Below are 20,092 nucleotides of genomic sequence, written 5' to 3'. Positions count from 1 at the left end.
ACAGAGCAGTGTTTTTCAAAGTTGTGTTCGTACCAGATGTGACTATTCAACAGAGATAGTAAGAGCAGCTCATGGCAGCTATACCATATTATTTAACAGGTGACCTTACCTCAGCAATCCTGTTAATAGACATTAGGGTTCTGCGATTTTTGAAGAGCCGTATGGGTGGAGCAGGTTTCTGACCTTCCTTCTTGGATGTCCCATTCTTGTAGACAATAAGTGGTTTATTTTTGAAGAGGCTCAGTAAATGGGGAGGCTCTTTGCCTTGACTGACTCGAATCTGTACATACATAACAAAATGCAATAAAAGAAACAAGAGGACATGGGTAATTATTTTTAGCCTTTGTTGAATAGCATAGACAATGTTAGCTAATAAAAGTAGGAGCGTTAGCAAGTGCAAGAACTGGTAAACTGAGAAAATCTAAGAATATAGATCCATACAAATAAAGTTAGAATATTTGTGAGATTTGTTGTCAATCATGTTAACACAGAGATAGGATTCAAACCTCTAACATAATGTCTCACTGTTTAAAATGTCTACTATCTACTGTAATAAGAAATTTGCTTTTTTTTTTCCAAAAGAACTGTCATTTCATGGAGTTTCATATGTCTTTTAATTCCACTAAAACAATAACTTGAAATTTTAGGGGCTGTGTATTTAAACACAAGAAGACAGTTGTTCATCCTGATTGTTTTTTTATGTGTGCATTTTTCTGTAGCACGATGAAAAAGATAAGTATAAATCCATCTTGCATGAATAACATGGATGACCAAAGGGAACTTCCATTACAGATACAAAAGAAATTGTTGCCATCTCAAAGAACACTGAGGTATAAAGAACTGCTATTTTTAGATTAATGTACAATATAAGTTACTTGTATACAACTGTTTGTTCTTCCTTTATGAGAGTATCCTCTGTCTTTTCCCACCTAAGGAAACAAAAGCTGCAACAGCTAAAGACTATATTATATATGGACTTTCTATGCAAGTTCCTCTTGCTTTATACAAGGAAAAGTGACTTGCATCTTGCATGAAATGAAGGCAAAAGGAAAGATGGCAGGAGAGAAAAGATGAGGGGGGCAGGGGGAAGAAAAGGAAATAAATGGAAAGCTGCCTGTCAGGAAGGCAGCGAAAGGCAGCAGCACAGGGAGGAGCCATGTCTGTCTTTTGGACAGTCACACTGGCTCTGCTTCCTATGCAAAACACCCCGGGGACATGGCAGTACCAGGCTGAAGATGCTTCTGTACTCAGCCAGAGGCAGTGGAGCTCAGTATAAGCGTGCTGCAGAGCTCTGGTACAAGGTTCAAGGCCCTGAGCTATGCCTGGTCAGGCTGGAAGCAGCGGAGAGCCAAGAAAGGGCTGCTGCAGGACAGCAGATCGTGCTGGGCTGCCAAGGAAGTGCTTCCAGCTGCTGCACTGCTGGACAGACTGAGAACATTACCTGTCTGGGACACCTAACATGTATGCTTGTGGATGTCAAGCTGCAGGATTTTACAAATGACAAACAGCAAGAAATGAAAAAACAAAAACAACACAGAAGAAATGCACTGAGGGAAACATTCCAGCAAAACAAATGCTCCCATGGCGTTTTAATACTAATTTGTACTGTAGTGCCATCTAGTGAGCAGAAATAATACACTTCAAACCTTTCCAATAATGCTTTTACACGTTAAGTACAGGTGATATATTTTAGGTAAGCATATATATACATACAAATCCACACATAAATTTATACGAGTGTATTTATAAGCAATTACATGCCTACCTGTAGTTAACATAGAATCATAGAATCATAGAATGGCCTGGGTTGAAAAGGACCATAATGATCATCTAGTTTCAACACCTCTGCTATGTGCAGGGTTGCCAACCACCAGACCAGGCTGCCCAGAGCCACATCCAGCCTGGCCTTGAATGTCTCCAGGGATGGGGAAACCACAATCTCCTTGGACAACCTGTTCCAGTGTGTCACCACCCTTTGTGTGAAAAACTTCCTCCTAATATCTAACCTAAACCTCCTAAACACACACAGCTCAAATAAAACAGCTTCTTAATCATATTATTGCAGCTAATTAGATGTAATGTTATTATTACTGCAGTACTGGTTGTAGGTATGACATAAAACTGTATGGTGCCGAGCTGTGTCCAAAAACAGAACATATGTTAGGAATACTTCAAGGAATAATTAACTGGAAGTATTTTAAATTTTCCTTAGTATACTTTCAGTAATAAATCATAACTGATTAATAGACAGAAGCATAATCTGCCTTTTAAGTTTAGTGTACATTCGTGGGTGGAGGAAGTCCTTAAATTGGTTTAATTAAAGGATGGGAAATAAATAATTACCTTCTAGTGCCTAGAAAATCCCTGCCTATCCCTAGTCATCTTCCTGCTTGAGCTCTTCTGTGAAAATAAGGGGCTTTCCACTGCTCCATCTACCCAATGTTGGTTAAAGCCAACAAGTCAGAAATGTATTTGAAAACAAATATGAGGATCAAACAGTATTAATTGTATGAAGAAAATAAAAGGGAAAAGCTGGAAAAAAAAATTTGAACTGAGTTCAAGTAACTGGCAGCTTGGTTTTATCTGTACAAACAGGTCAATGACAAAAAGACTTGAATACAAACTCGTGTTTTTTCAACTAAGGAGGTACATCTATCTTCTGCAACTAAGCTAAGTGCTATGAAAAAAGATCAGTATGGCAACATGCACAATTTCTTGCAGAGTGAACTGTGAGATAAACTTACAGTGCTTCATGGCTAATCATTGTACCATTAAGCTGTGGTAAAACACAAGTAATTTCAGGCAGTTTATGCACTGAATGGAAGTTAAATATCTTGATACATGACAAATACATTCACAGAAGGGGTCACCATTACCAGTCGATATTCCCTGTCTTCAAACACTATCTCCTTCTTTCAGTTCTTGTTTCTGCATCCATATTGTATGCTCTGTTCAAGGTCATCCCAAAGATACTAACCTGCACAGCCTGATCGTTCAATGACCTGTCCAGCTGAACAGTCAGAAATGCAGAAGCAGTCAGTTCATCTTTTGTAGCACAGGCTCCTTGCCTGAGGAAGACATTGTAAAAAAAAAAACAAAAACAATGATTGAGCCGAATTTCAAAATGGTCTAGAGATTATACTGCATCTCCAAGACACAGTAAATAACCCTGCATTTACATGTGATTCTCTACTCTTCTCAACAGGACACAAAGTCAGCATGAAATAATGTCCACATATTGGAGGTCTGTGCAAAGCTGTCAGTACATACCATGTGTAGATGATCTGCCCTTTAGGATAAGTGTAAAGGATGATGTAACAGTCACCACCATAGAACTGTCCATACGTCTCAGGTTCCACAGGAACTCTGCCGCTGCTTTCCACTCGCCAGATCTGGGGAAACACAGAAATCACTGCAAAATGCTAAACTTCATCTTGAGTCTCTTCAAGAGGCAATTTATTCTATCATACCTTAAGCAGCTTTTTTTCTCTTCCCAAATGTTATAGTATATGACCAGGAAAGATTCTACACTGAAGTGTATGTATGCACCCTATATTCACAGAATGAATGAATAATGATCAACGAGCCATGCAGTACACTCTTCTTTGTCTTGATGCTTTAATGTCATTTCATAGTGCTATGTTTGAACTTACTTTCTTAATGTCTTAAGATGATAGTGTAACAAGAATGTCACAACATTATGGCTCTCAGTAGAACTATAGTAGTGTTTGGGAGAGGTAGTCAAGATACAGTTTTGCAGATTTCTTGTATTTGATTCACTACAGCACAACTCAGTTAACAGCTGCCCTTCAAAAACATACGGTTGAAATTATAAATAAAAAGTGCTCCAGATCTAAGCTGCTGTGGTTGAAATCCATGGACCATCCCAAGTATGAGGTCAGAAATGCAGAAAATAAGCCAATAAGACTGTGGGCATTTATTCCTCCTCTTATTTTCAGGGTCTCAACAGTCAGACTTGTATTCAACAAGGTGCGTTGGTGCAGTACCAAGCTAGCCCTGTGTAGTCCAAATATATTCCCTGGATTATACAAAAAACTAATCCAAAGAGATTTCAATGGCATATGGATAGATTTGAAAAGACTCTAAAGCCATCATATTCTTTCAAAATTCAGGCTCTCTGAAACACTCATTAGGGACAAAGAAGTAGACAGGACAGATACAACAAGACATATGTAGATAAATGGATTAAATTTCTGACTCTAAAGGCAAGTTTTCCCATTTCAGATTTCAAGATGATGTGAGATAGAAGCATTCCTTCAGGATAAGGATCATATTTAAAGTATTTCTTTTATAAGTATTTTATAAAAGGGGAGACATTTCTGCTCTTTGATTTCTTCTGATGACTGCTACAACATCTTTTATGACCCTAAAAATAATATTACATGCCAGCACACTGCTGACAAAGAGATTCACTTTCCACTTCAAAGTTCCTTGTCTATTGGTAGGAATAACCATTAATGTAATTGTACTCAATATAACAGCTTACATGGCAAAACATACAGTAGCAGTTTAACCTATTACAAGTAACAGAAGAAACTGGGTAGGTGGAAATTGGATAGGTGTTAATTACCACACAAAAAGTACCTGTACTTTCCCTGAGCCATCATCTATCATGTTATGCTGTGCAGCCATTTGTGGAGACTCGTGCAACTTGGTAGCATCAAATTCAATCTGCTCAATTTTAGCCACTCTCTCTGTGACATATACTTTGCCAAAGCCATCACTTTGATCTTTATCCTTCCAGTCTTTGAAAAATTGTTTGAAAATTGGCGTTTCACCTCCTTCTGGAAGCACTTGAATCTGAAATGAAACAGGAAACATGAGATGGAATGAAAACAAGGCTAACATGGGTACTGAAATGAAAACTCTTCTGAATTATCTGTCAATAAAACATTGCCCTTATTGACTTATATGCCCTTAAAAAAATACTTTTTTTTTTTTTTTTTTTTTTTGCTGATTTAAAAACAAAGCCTTTAACAGAGTTCATTATCTCTTGGTATCGTCTCATAAATAGATTGCACCTGTGTGTTGGCAGGATAATTCATCTGCTGTATAAATGCTTCAGCATTCTTCATGGCAGCCTTTCTTTCCTGTGGGTTAGCATCTTTGCCTAGTTGAAAGATAAGAACAACAATCCATGAGAAAAGGCAGTGAGCTCACGGACCTTGTCAAAACAAGATGCCCTTGAGCCAGATTCTCTTCAACATTGCTTATGCCTCCATCTTGACCAAACACGAGTAATGAGATCCACACAAAGTTGAACAGCCAAAACAGTACCGTGTTTTGAAAAAATCGTTATTATTTTTGCTTTGTGTGTTTTAGTTGAAAAAAAAAAAAAAGGCTACTCAAAATTTCTGCTAGGTTTAAGGTATACATCAATAAGAACACTCAGGGTACTTTCTGTGAATCCTCATCTTCTCTGCTGCAATGTGTTAAATGAAGCTGCTCTCCAGAACTTCCCTTCGTTAGGCACCACCACAATTCTACTACTTTCAAGTAAATGAAACTCCCTTTCAATCTGGCTGTGCTGTGCACACCAGTACCACCACTTTTCCCCACCCATTTCTCCTTCCTCAACCCTGTTCAGTATTAGACATCTCTGAAAGCCTCAGTGGGATGATTTTTTTTGTATCAGTTCTGCCTTCCAGCTGGCTGTCAACTACTATGCTTTAAAGACTTCTTAGTCTATCAAGATGCTCTGATAAGCTATTCATTGTATTCAGTTTTGAACGAGACTATTAGCAAAGTAATTCACACTCCTCAGCTTAGCGGTCTGAAGATTTCCAGCAGAGATGATAACTGCAGCCTCTCAGTGCAAGGGTGAGACTTGCAGATTAATACTTTTTTTCTGACACATTATCATTATCAGTGGTAGCAAAGTGAGGATACACAAAGGAACATGTAGGGACACATTCACAAGACCTACATTGTATATAATTGAGGGAAAACCAGGAATCAGGCTCAGGCCTCTGAGCACAATCCACCCAGATGTTATTTTTTAAAGGTTACATCCCTGAATGCAAGTAACTACCCAAGCAGGATGCTTACAATACTTCCTAATACTTCCTGGATTTAGAAGTTTGACAACTGCATTGATTAATTATTTGCTATTTCACATGGCAGAAAGAAATGCAAATGTCACGAAGAATTAATATACTGCCTCAGACAAAAAAAAAAAGGGGGGGGGAGGAGGGGAGGGAAGGGAAGATACTTAATGTTAAATGCAATAGCATCACCATAGCATTCCAAGTACAGTGTCCAGACCTAATTCATCAGTTCCCCTCTGGGAAAATGATCCATTAAAATGACTGCAGACAGTCCTAGCGCCATTGATAATAACACAGAGAGAATTCAGGAGAAAAAAACCAAGCATGTTTTCAGTTGGTCCCTGGAGGATGGAGGTTGTAATTATCACTCACCTTTCAGTTTCGCATCTCCACCAATAAAGGTATGAAAATATAGTAGCTACTTGTTATCAAACTTTCAAAGCCCATATTTCTCCTAGAAGATGGATATTTGATGGCAATAGACAAAACCTGCAGGATTCTTCATGTTTGTTTTGTAATTGCCTTAGATAAACATTTAAGCATTAAGCTTACAGATGTTTTAAAAATAGACAGGATCTTTAAACAAGACACATTCTTAAAGCCCTTACTGATCGAGCAATCCTTGTCCATTCACCGCACCAAGGCAGAACCATGCCCATACTATGGGTACCGAGTCCAGTCAGTATTAAGTTATGGCTATTCAGTGGATGCTGTATAGACCCCTTAGAACTGTGTTTCTTCTGCATTTTCAACAGAAGTGTCCTCTTACCTTTCCACACAAAGATCTTCCTTGCAGCACCATTGTCCAGGATGAAGCACTCCTCTGACAAAAGCATAGCCATGGAGAAGGGGTTTTCCTCTGCTACCACTGACAACTTCATGGATCCACTTGCATCTGACACCTAAGGAAGCAATAATTGCAATTTCAGATAAACTCTGGTTTGGATCATCAAACTAATTTCCAGTCCTCAAATTACCATAAAAATTAGTTACTATTCCTATGTCTGAAATTTTTATCATGCTGGAAAGTAAGGACAGTCAATGACTTTTTTAGTTTCATTTAATGTTAAATCCAGCAGAGGGAGATATAGTGTTAATTTTAGTGATCTCTCACAGTTTTTTAAAGTTAATAATTTTCTCTTATGCTTTTAGCTCAAATGTGTATACAGTGAACAGCTCACAGCTAAAAACATATGCTTATATCAACCTACCCTATGAGTTAGTGTCATCTTGTGCTACATCACCCTCACTGAAGCCAAAGGTACACTTACATGCTAAACAAGAACTACTGAAATTACAGAACAATTGAAATTTTGTGGTCTTCAGGAAGAAATAACTCTTCTTTTTTTTTTCTTGGAAGAAAATAAAAGTCTTTTTTAGATTTCATTAAAAACACCCCCCTTTTCCAAATAGTTTCTCACTTCTTTTCTCAAGAAGGCAACATGAAAGAAAGGTGAGAGACATGAAAGAAAAAATCAAGAATTTGTTGTTTCAGTTCTGCAGCTTCCTGCAATGAAATGGAATGTCCATACATTTTCATTTCAAAACAGGTTTCTTTTGTCAAAAATGATCAAATACCAAAACTTGGCTCTGCTTTGACATTGGTAATGAAGAATTTTTCTGATATTGGCACAGTCCCAGTCAGTGTTAAACCATTGGAGGTGAGAAAAAAGGAACATTGAAAAGAAAAGAGTTCTGCATTCAAATTTCTTTGGATTTTAATTAGAAAAATAAAACTGCCTATCTCTCCAGCTCTGTTAAGGATAAATCACATACAACTATAAAAACTATCACTTTTGAAACCAAGAAGACAGGAAACATTTTGATTTAAGATTTAAAGCAGTGAATCGTTCTTTGACCTACAATGAATGGGTTTCAGGCCATGCTTAATTTTCTGAGTAAACAGGGCTGTAATCAGTATTTTTTCCTCAGTTCACTTGGGCTGTCTTGATACTGTGTGAGAATTTTGGCCACTGGCTGCAAATCATCCAACACAACTGCAGTTCTTTAGGTGAAGCCAGAACTCCATATACTAAGGCTCTGTGTGCATGATAAGTGTTGAGTGTGCCTAACCCCCCAAAATAAAGCTTCTTACCATATAGAGTTTAGCGCTCCTCCGATTTGCAATATCAGCCATCTCATCGTCATCATCACTACATTCAGGAAGCTCTGGCTTTTCCCCTAAGACCTGTATAACAAGAGAATAATAAAATCAATGCAGACAGAGTATAGGTTCTACAGTACAAATACACAAATACTTCCATGTGTTGTTCCAGTAATTAATTAGTTGCCATCATCTTTACCCTCAATCTGATTTAAATCTAAACTCATGGATGACTTCTTACAATTTTTGGAATGGCTTCATTTGTGAAATGTTTGAGAATAAAATTAAAGCAAAATGAAAAATATGAACTAAAGTTATCTTCAAAATATTTTAATTGCTTACAAAATATCAGATTACGAGTTCAAAAATCTTTAAAATTACAGGTTCTTAATTCCAGTTGCATAAGAAAAAATTAGCAAGGATCTTGGAAAAAAATCATGGGGTGAGAAAAATATTTTCTTGCTCTACCATTAGATGATCAGTTTTAACACTGTGGTAGTTTTATGTCATCATTGTGTTGCACCAATGACAACATTATAGCAACCTAACTAGAATAAATTCACAGAGGTTTAGGAAGAATATTCAGATCCAAATGTTGTGTATAGAATTGTATGAATTTCAATGTAGTTACATCTCAAAGTGAAGATGATAATGACAGTTAATTAGGTCGCAAGTACAAGTCATGTTAGAGCCTTTCTATTCACACAGCAGATTTACATATAACATGGAGTTGCATACAAAAACATTCTAAATATTTGATAACAAGAAAGCCTGACAAAGCATATAGCCGCAAGGAACTTGAAAGAAAACAAATGTAGTGTGTTTTACAGAAATTTGCCATCTGTGGAGTCTTCTAACCTAGCAAAGCCAGTAAAATACATAGCCTTGTTAAGTGTGATTGCTCCAGTTTAATCTAAAATAATTTACTTGTAGCTCAAAAAGTAGTGCCCTCAAAGTATAAGAAAGGCATCACTAGGAGCTCTTCAGTAGCTGTCGTTCAGCTTTCCCTGAATATGCACTGCGTGGCTGCAGGTTTATTCATGTGCAGGCCAAGTGGGCCCAGACTGTCATAGCGTGTCACCACACTGGTGAATGACCATGTAAAGGAGAATGGGCAGACATGGCATATGTCACAAGTTTTCTTAAAATGTTTCCCCTCCTAAGTTTGCACACTAACAGCAGCCTACACTCAAGCTGAAGAGCACCAAGAATAACCGTCTTTGTAATGCAAAAGGCAGAAAATGCCCAAATAGGCACACTTCTTTGCCTAAGCACATACTAAATGGGTTTAAGGATTTTATAAGATTTGACTTTCAGTGACTATTAAATGGGTAAAAGACTCCTATTAATAAAACTTCCAGAAGTCCATACTCGCTATTTTTTCTGCTTAATTAGCTACTTCCAGTAAAAACAGAAATCCCATTCACACACAACTTGTGGTTTCTGACAGTTATAGTCAGCACTTTCCCTTGCCATGCATATGAAATACCCATTGCACCACAGTTATTATGCTTTGTTGTAAGCTTCTTAAAGTGATATAAAATCTACCAGTCTTACAATTTGTGCATGCACAGGAGTCTTTGAGAACTATCCAAGAGCCACACTGAATATTCTTTAAAACTAGGTCAGGAAGCACCTGATGCTGTTTCTGAAAGCACCGTGGCAGAAGCAGCCCACAGCATGAGCTAAGCACTCTGCTCTAGCAACAGCTAATCCAAGTAAGTTCTATAATTTAAAAATTCATTTCTAAAAATGGCTCCAACACAGTTCAGATTGCTGGCCTCAACTACTGATGTCCAAAGACATACATCTCTTTCTTTCTAAACTAGAAAGAGAATTACTACCAGACCCTCTAAGTCTTTTCAGTTCATCAGTACTGGCATGATGAGAGGGACAAATATCTCAGTGGAAATTCTGGTTCTGCAATAGCAGCTTTACAGCAGCTTCTATGGCCAAAGCTAGCCCCATGCTATAGCACAGGCAAGTAGAAAGATCTGAAAGATCTGTTCTGTGATTCTCCTGCAGAGGAGCACAGGAACAAACAGAAAAGGGTGTCCTCTTTTCCTGTATATGAAGTCACAGTTATTCATAGATCCTAGCATTTTGTGACCATTGCTAAGATGGATGGGCCATGATGTGCTTCGCCCAGCAGGTACAGAAATCCGCTGGTGCAAAGGACTGTGCAGCCAGCACGACCACTGGAATGAGGCTTCAGCTGAACCCCTGTTGGAATACAGTGTGTCCATGTCAGAAACAGGAGATGAGACAAAGGCGAAATGACCTGAGGCAAACGAGGAAACCAGTCATGGTGTGAAACAGACACAATCTGTGTGTGAAACGATATAGTCTGAAATACACAGTCACCACACTGGGGACAATTTAGGTCATTCTCAACATGCACCAATTTCAGATGCTTTACTCTATAGACTGTCAGAGGACACAAACAACAGAAGGAAAAACAACGTGTCTAAAAAGAAAGCAATTTATGCTAAAAAAAAATGTTTTGTCCCAAAGAAATTTCTCCTCAGTTAAGTTGATTTTCTTCCTTCTAATGGAAATGTCTGCAATATGGCTGAGTCCATGTGTACTCACGTATCTGCCTGGATATGGAGACAACTGATAAATGTTACCAATAAGACTACAAAGAGCTTATCGAGTTATTAAGTGGTACTCTAGAATTGGGTCATGTAGTTACAGAAACATATGGCTGGCTGAGGTGCAGCACCAGGTGCCCCACCTTTATGTAGCCATCCCTCATGTGATGCATCATAAATAAAAGAGATCACGCCAGCTGAGGCAGAGTCAAAGGCTCCTGAAACCGTTCTGCATGGTTCCCTGATAAAATGAAACTAAATCAACAGTTTAAAGGATATTGAACCTTATGGTCTTTATCTACATACACTGTTAGTTTCACACACACTGTGTTAGCAATAAACACTGAATTTTACTTATACAATTCTCTCTGTGCAGACAGCCCACTGGGTCATGTCTCAGGGGCCAGTGTGCTGACAGCCTAGAGCTGGTTCTCCTGGGCCATTCATGGATTTGGGGCCCTAACATGCAGATCCATAGATCAAATGCACAGATCTCAAAGCAGCAGTGCCCTCTTGGGGACACAAAATGGCTGAGCTGCATTTACTCCTAGGCTTTCCAACCATCTAATCAGTGCCAAACCACAACTTTCAAAAATACACAGATGCGCACACAGATTTTGTAACCATTTCTTTAATCTTTTATTATGATTATTATTTACCATAGTAGAAATAAGCTAAGGCATAACTGGTGGCCCTGAAAACAGTTGTGTCATAGCTGCCTCCTTCTCTGGGCTTGGGATCTTTAAAATCTTGCTTGATTTTAGAACCAGAGAGACTCTTCATATCCCTCCACCTGATCTGCCAGTGACATATTAGGCTGTCAAACCCTTCCTCACCTTCTGCTGCTCCATCCCAGAGCAATACCCATTCTCTCCCCACCACTGCTTCCTGCAGTTTTAGCAGTATCCTGGAGAAAAGCACTTGGGCATACTACAGGTGCTATCACACACTGTGTCAGGCCATTCAACCACCCAAATCTAGATCTACTACAATTATTTCAGAATAAGGCATGCCCAAAGCTGGTTATGGCAGTGCTGTAGCCTAAGACTAGCTCAGCTCTCAATGAGAGCATCTGACTGTAGTTTTAACATATTTTTTGAGAAGTGTTCATGAACGCTACATTTTAAATCTCTCTGAGGAGCTGAGGATGCAATAAAATAGAAACTCAATCTGCATTACTTTTAAAAACTTTTTTTTAATTCACATTGCTTTGTAAGTTTTGTTTAACTTTTGTGTAGACAATGGTAGGTTAGTGCAAGAATATCTCAGCAGAGACCAAGAAAACAATAGTTCCTTTTCAACTGCCCAACTTCATTCTTATCTTCCAGTTAATGCAGTGTAGTCTATCCTGCCTGCAAAAGTATAATCCCATTACATCTCCTTGTGTGCACATCTCCCCTGCACAAATCTGTACCATCTCAAAGAAGTATAAAATACAGTGCCAGAGTTTTTTCTGACAAAGGAAATTTCACTCTCTTACCCTCAAAAAGAATAGAAGGAATCACAGACAAAAGTTATAACCTGTAGGAATGAGACAAGGTAATTTTAAGTAAACACGCCAGAAGAAGGAATTTAGTAAACATTGTCTTCACAACTAGAGAAGCCAGCTCTGCGTTGTAAAATAGGTGAAACTGATTAAATGGGAGCAGGAAGTTTAAAAGAGCTCAGTGAGGCTGAAAATCCAACGAGGAAAACAATGCTCGAAGAACAAGTCATGTGAAGGTTAATTAAGAGAGCAAACCACTTTCATACAGTTTAACTTGTGTACACTAGTACAGTGTTTGTGTTTCTTTTCACTGCACAATTTGGGTTAGATTTCTGGGTCTGAAACTGAACTATTTGTTGTGGCTGTGACCTCAAGCTTGGATCTCAAACAAATTCAAACTCCCCTCTTTAAGCGCTAAGAGCGATAGAAAGAAATGCACGTGAGACATTTACAGAGCTTAAGGCTCCTTTCAAAAAGCATCAGGCTTAGTAGCTCGTCAATTACTTTCTTACATGCTCTGACATAAGTAAATACATCTGCTACTACCAACTCTAGGTACACATGTACTCGTCACAGAGAATAAATCTTTCGTGCAGAATGATGGCTCTGAACTACAGGCACAGCGTGAACTCACTGGCAGATAAAAAAATGGGTTTTTATATTTACCTTCAAAACAAAAGAAGAATATTACAAGGAATGCCTTTCTGAAACAAATACTATCTCAAATATCTACTCCAGTAAGCAATAAGAGAAAAAATACCAGCTGAAAGAGAAAGACATAAAGTGGCCAACCCTTGAGTATCAGCACAGATGTGTACCCAGGGGGACCTTTGGGCAAAGGTGATTTTAGGGCTTCACTGTTAACATTACTGGCCACAGTTTCATCTCTATCACATTGGCTTACTATTTCTCATGCCAGCAAATGACAACTGCAGTAGATATCCGCTCCAGACAAAAACTACTTTTGACATTGGTCAGTTATGAATATGCTTATTTCACTGTTGTTTTTTTTTGTTGTTGTTGTTTTATATTGTAACCCAGAGCTCTTTCAATCTATTTGAGCAAACATAATCTTTCAAAAAATTATACTTCAATCAAAGGAAAAAAAGAACAAAACATCTTTTGCTGAACTGCTCCCAGAATTTCTGCCAGAAATTGCCTCCCACCAGCAATTGCAGCAACAACAGATGTCATTACATGCTCACCCTGAGCAGAGGACCTCCCACCAGCCCCAACAAAGATTGAGAATGAGATGAAAATGCTGTAAGGTGCTGACAACTACTAAGGATGCTTGCTGTTAACACACAATTCTGGCATTTTGATCATTTGTTTGGTTTTACCTTGTAATTTATCAAAAGCACTTTATGGTAGTAAGGTTTAAACCTGATTCGTATGCATTCAGGATGTTGCATAATAGCAAAACATCAGTTGCTCATGGCATTTTTGATGCAGAAATTATGGCCTACATTTTTATCCAGTTTCTGTTTTCTTAGGAATTTCAAATGCAAAACATAATTTTATTCATAGCTCTGTGAACTTCATAAAAATAGGGCATTACGCTTTGACAGCTTATCATATAATATTTGCAATTTTGCATATCTGTAATAATTTGAATACGAAGCCTTGACTTCATGTGATAATGCTGTTCTAACATCAATTTTCTGCTCTGTGAAACAGCCACAAAATAACACATTCACAAAAACTCACTGAGATCAGTCTGGAGAGAACCATGTTTGGCTCAGAGATAAAGCAAACTGCCCTCTGTCCTGCTGGGCCTTTGAGACTGGGAGTGCATAGCATGAGCTGGGGAAACCCTTGCAGCTGTCATCTGCAAACACCCAGCTTTTTGGATGTCTCCAAGATAAACAGTGATCCCATGATAGAGAAACTGGGAGAGTAAATGAGGGTGGATAGTGGTAAGATAAGGGGGACTGATTCTAAACTGAGACAGGGGAGGTTTAGGTTAGATATAAGGAGGAAGCTTTTCCACATAAGAGACTGGTGTCACACTGGAACAGGTTGCCCAAGGAGGTTGTGGATGCCCCATCCCTGGAGGCGTTCAAGGTCAGGCTGGATGTGGCTCTGGGCAGCCTGGTCTGGTGGTTGGCAACCCTGCACATAGCAGAGGTGTTGAAACTCGGTGATCGTTGTGGTCTTTTTCAACCCAGGCCGTTCTATGATTCTATCCACACTACATTAATGACAAACATGGAAACATCACTGAACACTGAAAATTAAGCTGTTCAGTCACCCAGCTATCCTGAGTTCCACAAGAGACATATCCTTGACTTAAGGGATGCCAGATTTAGCTGCTTTCTTGGAACACATTGAAGTCTTTGTAGCTTTGCAAACCTGAATTGTAAGCCTTTAGGGTTAAAGCCCTGCGTGCTGCACAAGTTACTGCATGATTGTGAACTAGAAAATAGCTAATGGAAATAAATCAGTAACTAATGCTAACAGAAAGCCTCAGGCACTAAGGCACTGCTTAAATTCAGCTTTTTTGTTCTGTAAGCACACACTTGGGTAGTCTTTTGCAATGCCACCATACAGGCTGGTTCCCAAGCTGTGAGAGCCCAGGCTGAACTGCAGGCTGAAAATTAGAGTCTGGCAACTTCCCTAAGGAGCTTGAAGCAGCAGAATAGGGAGAAAGGTGCAGGCAGCAGCTAGCATTCCTGCTGGAAAACCAGGACTCCCTAGAGAGGCAGAGCAGATGACAGGATCAGCAGGGATACACAGCATCACAGTAAGCAGTGGGAGCCATAGCAAAACGTTTCAGCACTCAGACCTCAAGACAAAAAGTGGAAAAAGCTGCTCAGAGCACTGAAGTATTTTCCCAGTGCCCAACTTGCTGAATTCGCAAAGAGCATTTCCAGTTCCACACAGCCCAATAGCTCAACTGTGCCAGGGGAATGTCTTGGAATGACAATGAGACTTCTGCAACTGAGAGAGAGTACAAACTCGGACCCTAATTTTTAAGAAAGCTAATCAGGGAGTGCTTTGATAGAGTTTTGCTAATGCTTCCTGCTAATGCTTAAAATAAATTAAATATGCGTTAGAACACAAAAACAGAAAGCAAGAATATTTCTATACCTAGATAGATGTACAGGAGATACAGCCTACTTAACTCTGGAAACCATTTACCCTGCTGGTTTAGGTGCCCTCCACTCACTGGTTTCCAAGTTCATACACTTCTTCAAATTTTGTGTGATGTAGCCAAAATGTTCAAAGATGGGGGTATTATTTCCTACTCTTCAAGTCAGATACTCTATACCTGATTAATGAAATATTCAAATCTCTCATGTGATTTTACCTGTCTTCTATTCTTACAGTTACAGCCAGGTTGTATCAAAGTCATAAGCAGTAATGTGAGCAAAAAAGAGCTTGGCAGTAAAAGCAGTAACTACGTTCACCTATATCTACAGTGTTACACATTGATTATAGTAGAAATACTGAACAGGTCCCTGCAAGAAAGAAAAGAAAGAAAGAGGATAAAAAAAAAAACCTCTTCTCAAGGTGCATATTTCTTAGGTACATGCTGGACTCAGGAACAAATATCTCTGCATTTTTTATGCAGTAAAGAAATTTTCAGGTCTTCCCCATGAAATCTGCAGATGTTATAAAGTACATGAAAGTAACTGCTAAAAACTCTTTCCTTTACTCGTCTTCTTAATTATACTCATTTAATAACTGAAAATTATGGCATTTCTTCATCAGTAGATTTCTTAATAGCCTAGCACACAAAAGAAAAAAGCTGTTACAAACTCCATTAGTATTCTAACATGTAATTATAAGATTGTAATTGACTAACATGGCAACCCTGCAAATGCTATAGCTGCAGAAAAAGAAAACAAATATGAGAGATTTTCCCACCTACAAGAATGCAAATGAGATAAGTTATAATTAAATTGCAAGTACTCGCAGCAATTCATGCTGGTTCTAGTTATTCACTGAAATACTTTGTATAGAGGCATCTTTTCTAGCATAAGAAATCGGTTTTTCAACAATTTATTATTGGAGTGGTTCATAAAGAATTTAACTCATGCCATGCAGTGCAATACTCTTGAACATTTTCTGAAGTAAGTTACCAATGCAGGCAGTGAAATTTGCATTCAGATGCATGATTACAAGCCTGACTTTCAAAGGTACATGCCACCTGCAGCTCCCTTTCAGTTCCCTTTAAGCACCTGCCTTCAGACAGCCAAGATTGAAATCTGCAGCTTGAAAATCATGATTGGTAACTCATAACATTCCTGAAGAGCCCTCTTGGCCAGCCTCTGCCCTTCAGGGCAGAACTCCTGCTGATTTAGGCCTGGGGAAAACACTGGGCCTAGCAATGACCTGGTGAAATTTGCTAAGCCATACTGAAGTCAAGTCAGTGGAAGATCCAAGCCATGCACAGTCAGTCTGAGTGCAGGTTGCACAACAGAGTCCTGCCAGGGCAAATTTTAATCAAAAACCAGGAGTGCCCTTAATGAAGGAGAGATGCTCCACCACGTGAACAAAAACTATGTTGCCTGCTTTTGGCAGCTTTCATCTGGCTCGCCACAGGACAAGGGGTTTGGACTTTGAATCCACATCCACAATCCTCACAAATTTAATATAACAGTGTAAAAATTAAGCTTCCATTTCTCAGATGGGAAAGGAGGAGCCTTGAAAGTTATACATGCATGTGTACTAACTTTCCCTGGAATATTTTGAGATCATATCCTCTCCATCAGCATTCAAGAGATGAAGACCCAAATTCTATCTTTGCAGACATGTGCGTATACTCCAACCACTTCACGAGGAAGTGCATTCGTCTGAGATGTAAATTTGACTCAGAGGTTCAAATCAGCCTGAGAAAGTGTCTTTGGGTCTGAGTAACATTGCTGTTGCTATTTTCTATCCATCAGCTTTCCTAAGCCTTTATATTGCGTTAAAATTTAGTTATTGTCTCTATTCTCTGTGCATCTCACTGTCCGGCCAAGTCTTTATACTGGGGACAAGTGCCACTTTCACTGTCAGCGGTCCCCCTCTATCAAAGCATTCCTTTTCCTTTGTACAATGTTGCTTGTTCAAAGGATTGTTCAAAACCATTAAGAAGCTATAAGCAACTAAATGCTTATGTGATACCTAGCAAACACCTGGTGTCTGTATTATACAGAAGTCGTAACCTTTCTTCCTCCTCTTGTGCTACACTCACTCCCACAGCTCCTCCACTCCTCTGTTTACAAAACAAATAACAAAGAACAAGGGAACAAGAAGAAATGCAAATGTTAGGCAAGCAGCTGCAGCAATTTTTGTTTTCACAGTGCTGTGACTGCAGAGCCTGCTCTTGCTGTCTTCCAGGGAAAGAACAGGTATCTGTTAAGGGGAGCTCATTTCTCCCTGCTCCTTGTAACAATCCTGCTCCTTATGTAACAATCATCATTCACAGTACCATTAATGTTCAAAAAAACCTCTAAAATCATCTAATCCAATCATCCACCTACCACCAATGCTGCCCACTAAACCATGTCCCTAAGTGCCACATCTACACATTTTTTGAACACCTGCAGGAATGGTGGCTCCACTACCTCCCTGGGCAGACTGTGCCAGTGCCCAACCACTCTTTCAGGTAGGTTTTTCCTAATAGAATCCAACGGGTACCTCCCCTGGCACAACTTAAGGCCATTCCTTCTCATCCTATCATCACTGAACACAATATCATTCAGGAACTCTGAGGAGTAAGCATTTCTTAGGAGCTTTAAAGAAAAGAAGGAGAAGTAGGCTGTGTTATCAGAAAGGACAAAGAGGATCCCTCTGTGGCTCAAAAATACTTAAACTAGGTGAATATTTACAGAAGTATTTTATGAAAATTGAGTTTACATCCATCTGATGTAAGGCCCATAGAACTCTAACAAAAAGAAGCACAGGACAACCACAAATAATAAAAACACAGAAGTCATTCCCTTTTGCCTTAAAAAAAAAAAAAAAAAGAGCCATTTCGTTTTCTTGTGGCTTTAGACCTCAGCAGTGAAGCTTCTCACATTGCACTGTTTCAGCCATGACAAACATCAAATAAAACCCAAAAGTCTCAGCAGTAAAAACTGCAACGATTCCACAGTTTTAAAGAAATTCTTTGTAGGAAAACAATAAAACAGCCCAAAGGATCAGACAGCTTTGACCATGTAAGAAACAAGAACCATCCTGAAAGTGTGAGATCACAGAATCATTAATGTTGGAAAGATCACTCTGATCATCTAGTCCAACCACCACCCATGCCTGTGTCCACTCTAGACTATGCTCCTCAGTGCCATACCTCCAATGGTTCTTGAATACCTCAAGGGATGGTGACTCTACCACCTTCCGGGGCAGCCTGTTCCAATACTTCACTACTCTTTCTGAGAATAATTTTTCCTAAAATCCAATCTGAACCTCCCCTGGCATAACTTGAGGATATCACCTCTCCCTCCTATCACTGCTACTTGGGAGCAGAGACTGATTACCACCTCACTACAACCTCCTTTCATGAACAAATGGTTAAGTAGAAGTTGCAGGATCAATGCACAGTTTCCTGAAAACTCAGTTTATTCTACTCTTTAATTGGCTCTTATACCCTACAGATTGCTCTGCTCTGCCACATAGAGACTGTTTCTGGTGCTTGAGATGCCCTGGGGAGAGCAGCTATATAGCTAGAGCACTGCCAATCTAAAAATATTTCAGGTGTGCAATATTTCAAATTACACTAAAATATGAAAGCAAATATGTTAAGACTTTCTCTTCAACTCCGTCTTAGCATATCAGATCAAGCTGTTGATGAGAAATGTGTGGAGGACTGCATGCCTTCCATCTTTCTCTTGGGTGACTTGGAACAGAACGCTGCTCCTTGCATTACTGCAAGCAGCATCAGCTTTTTGGGCTACTACAAAACTTTCTGACGTTTCTAATTTCTTCTTTCGCCTGTTTGCCGTTGCTCTCAAAGCACAGGCACAGTTTGCACTTCACTTGCCATACATAGACAATGACTTTACTGAAAAAAGGAAATAGAGTACCTTAATCATTCACTCATCCCACTCACCATGTGTTGAATCATGGGAAATAGATTGAAAAAGTAAATGGGAAATTATTTTTTTTAAATCTAGCTTCCTCAATTTGTCCTGTCTTCAGAACTATAGCAGGCATTCCAAATACAATTAGAAAACTGTCTGTCCCCAACACAGGTACCTGTTATCGTGGCCACACTCAGTTGTCTCAATGATCTGTTGGTACACAAATGCAGTGCTATGAAATCCCTGCTTTTTAATGCAAGCAGTCAGGACAAGCCTTGGTCTCAAAGCAGGGCCCAAGGTAGCTTCTGACTAGGCTAAAAACTGAGAATTTGGTCCCAAATTAGCTTTGAAGTAATATATTTAGTTTTCTTTTTGGTTTAAAGAAAAAAAGAAGTGGAATTAGCTCTAACTCTAACATGGTCACATTACACTGACCAAACTGACTCATGATTGCCAAGACCTATTTTTAGATTAGTCCCATGCAGGTGAAAAATTTCCTGTAACACAATTTGAGCATTCAGGCCTAAAGCCCAGCAGAATGAGCAACTGTTCAGCTGTTTACACGTCAGAAACAGTGCGCAGAGTTGGCAGTCGGTGAATTTCACTATGGGCTGCAATTGTGGGGAGCAGTCACAGTTACTGAGCAGGAGTAGCAGCAGCAATTTCTCCACTTTAGTCACTTGATTTTTCAAATAACCAAGGCAACCTAGCTAAACCTGCCAGTACCTCACTTAAAATGTGAACACAGAGGTGAAACCAAGTGGATAAAACACCTTTGATGTGCTTGCACAGGCAATTTTAGCCTCATCTTCACTGTAGAAGAATTTCAG

The 20,092-nt window shown here is 39.1% G+C and overlaps 1 protein-coding gene across 1 annotated transcript in view; it reads right to left on the bottom strand.

Annotated features, from left to right (window-relative positions):
* Window positions 1-20,092, bottom strand: part of SCIN (scinderin) — a 46,943-nt gene that overhangs the window by 6,611 nt on the left and 20,240 nt on the right. The window contains exons 5-11 of the mRNA XM_085227510.1: window positions 8,164-8,256; window positions 6,838-6,970; window positions 5,043-5,131; window positions 4,606-4,821; window positions 3,271-3,392; window positions 2,978-3,068; window positions 110-280 (exon numbers count right to left, since the gene is read on the bottom strand). Of these exons, the coding sequence (XP_085083636.1) occupies window positions 110-280; window positions 2,978-3,068; window positions 3,271-3,392; window positions 4,606-4,821; window positions 5,043-5,131; window positions 6,838-6,970; window positions 8,164-8,256 (915 nt within the window). The remainder of the gene's footprint in view (window positions 1-109; window positions 281-2,977; window positions 3,069-3,270; window positions 3,393-4,605; window positions 4,822-5,042; window positions 5,132-6,837; window positions 6,971-8,163; window positions 8,257-20,092) is intronic.

The sequence above is a fragment of the Meleagris gallopavo genome, chromosome 6 (assembly GCF_905368555.1).
Source record: "Meleagris gallopavo chromosome 6, MGAL_WU_HG_1.1, whole genome shotgun sequence".
In the NCBI taxonomy this organism is placed as follows: Eukaryota; Metazoa; Chordata; class Aves; order Galliformes; family Phasianidae; genus Meleagris; species Meleagris gallopavo.
Note: the sequence above shows the minus strand (reverse complement) of the source record. Positions and strands in the feature narration are given on the sequence as shown.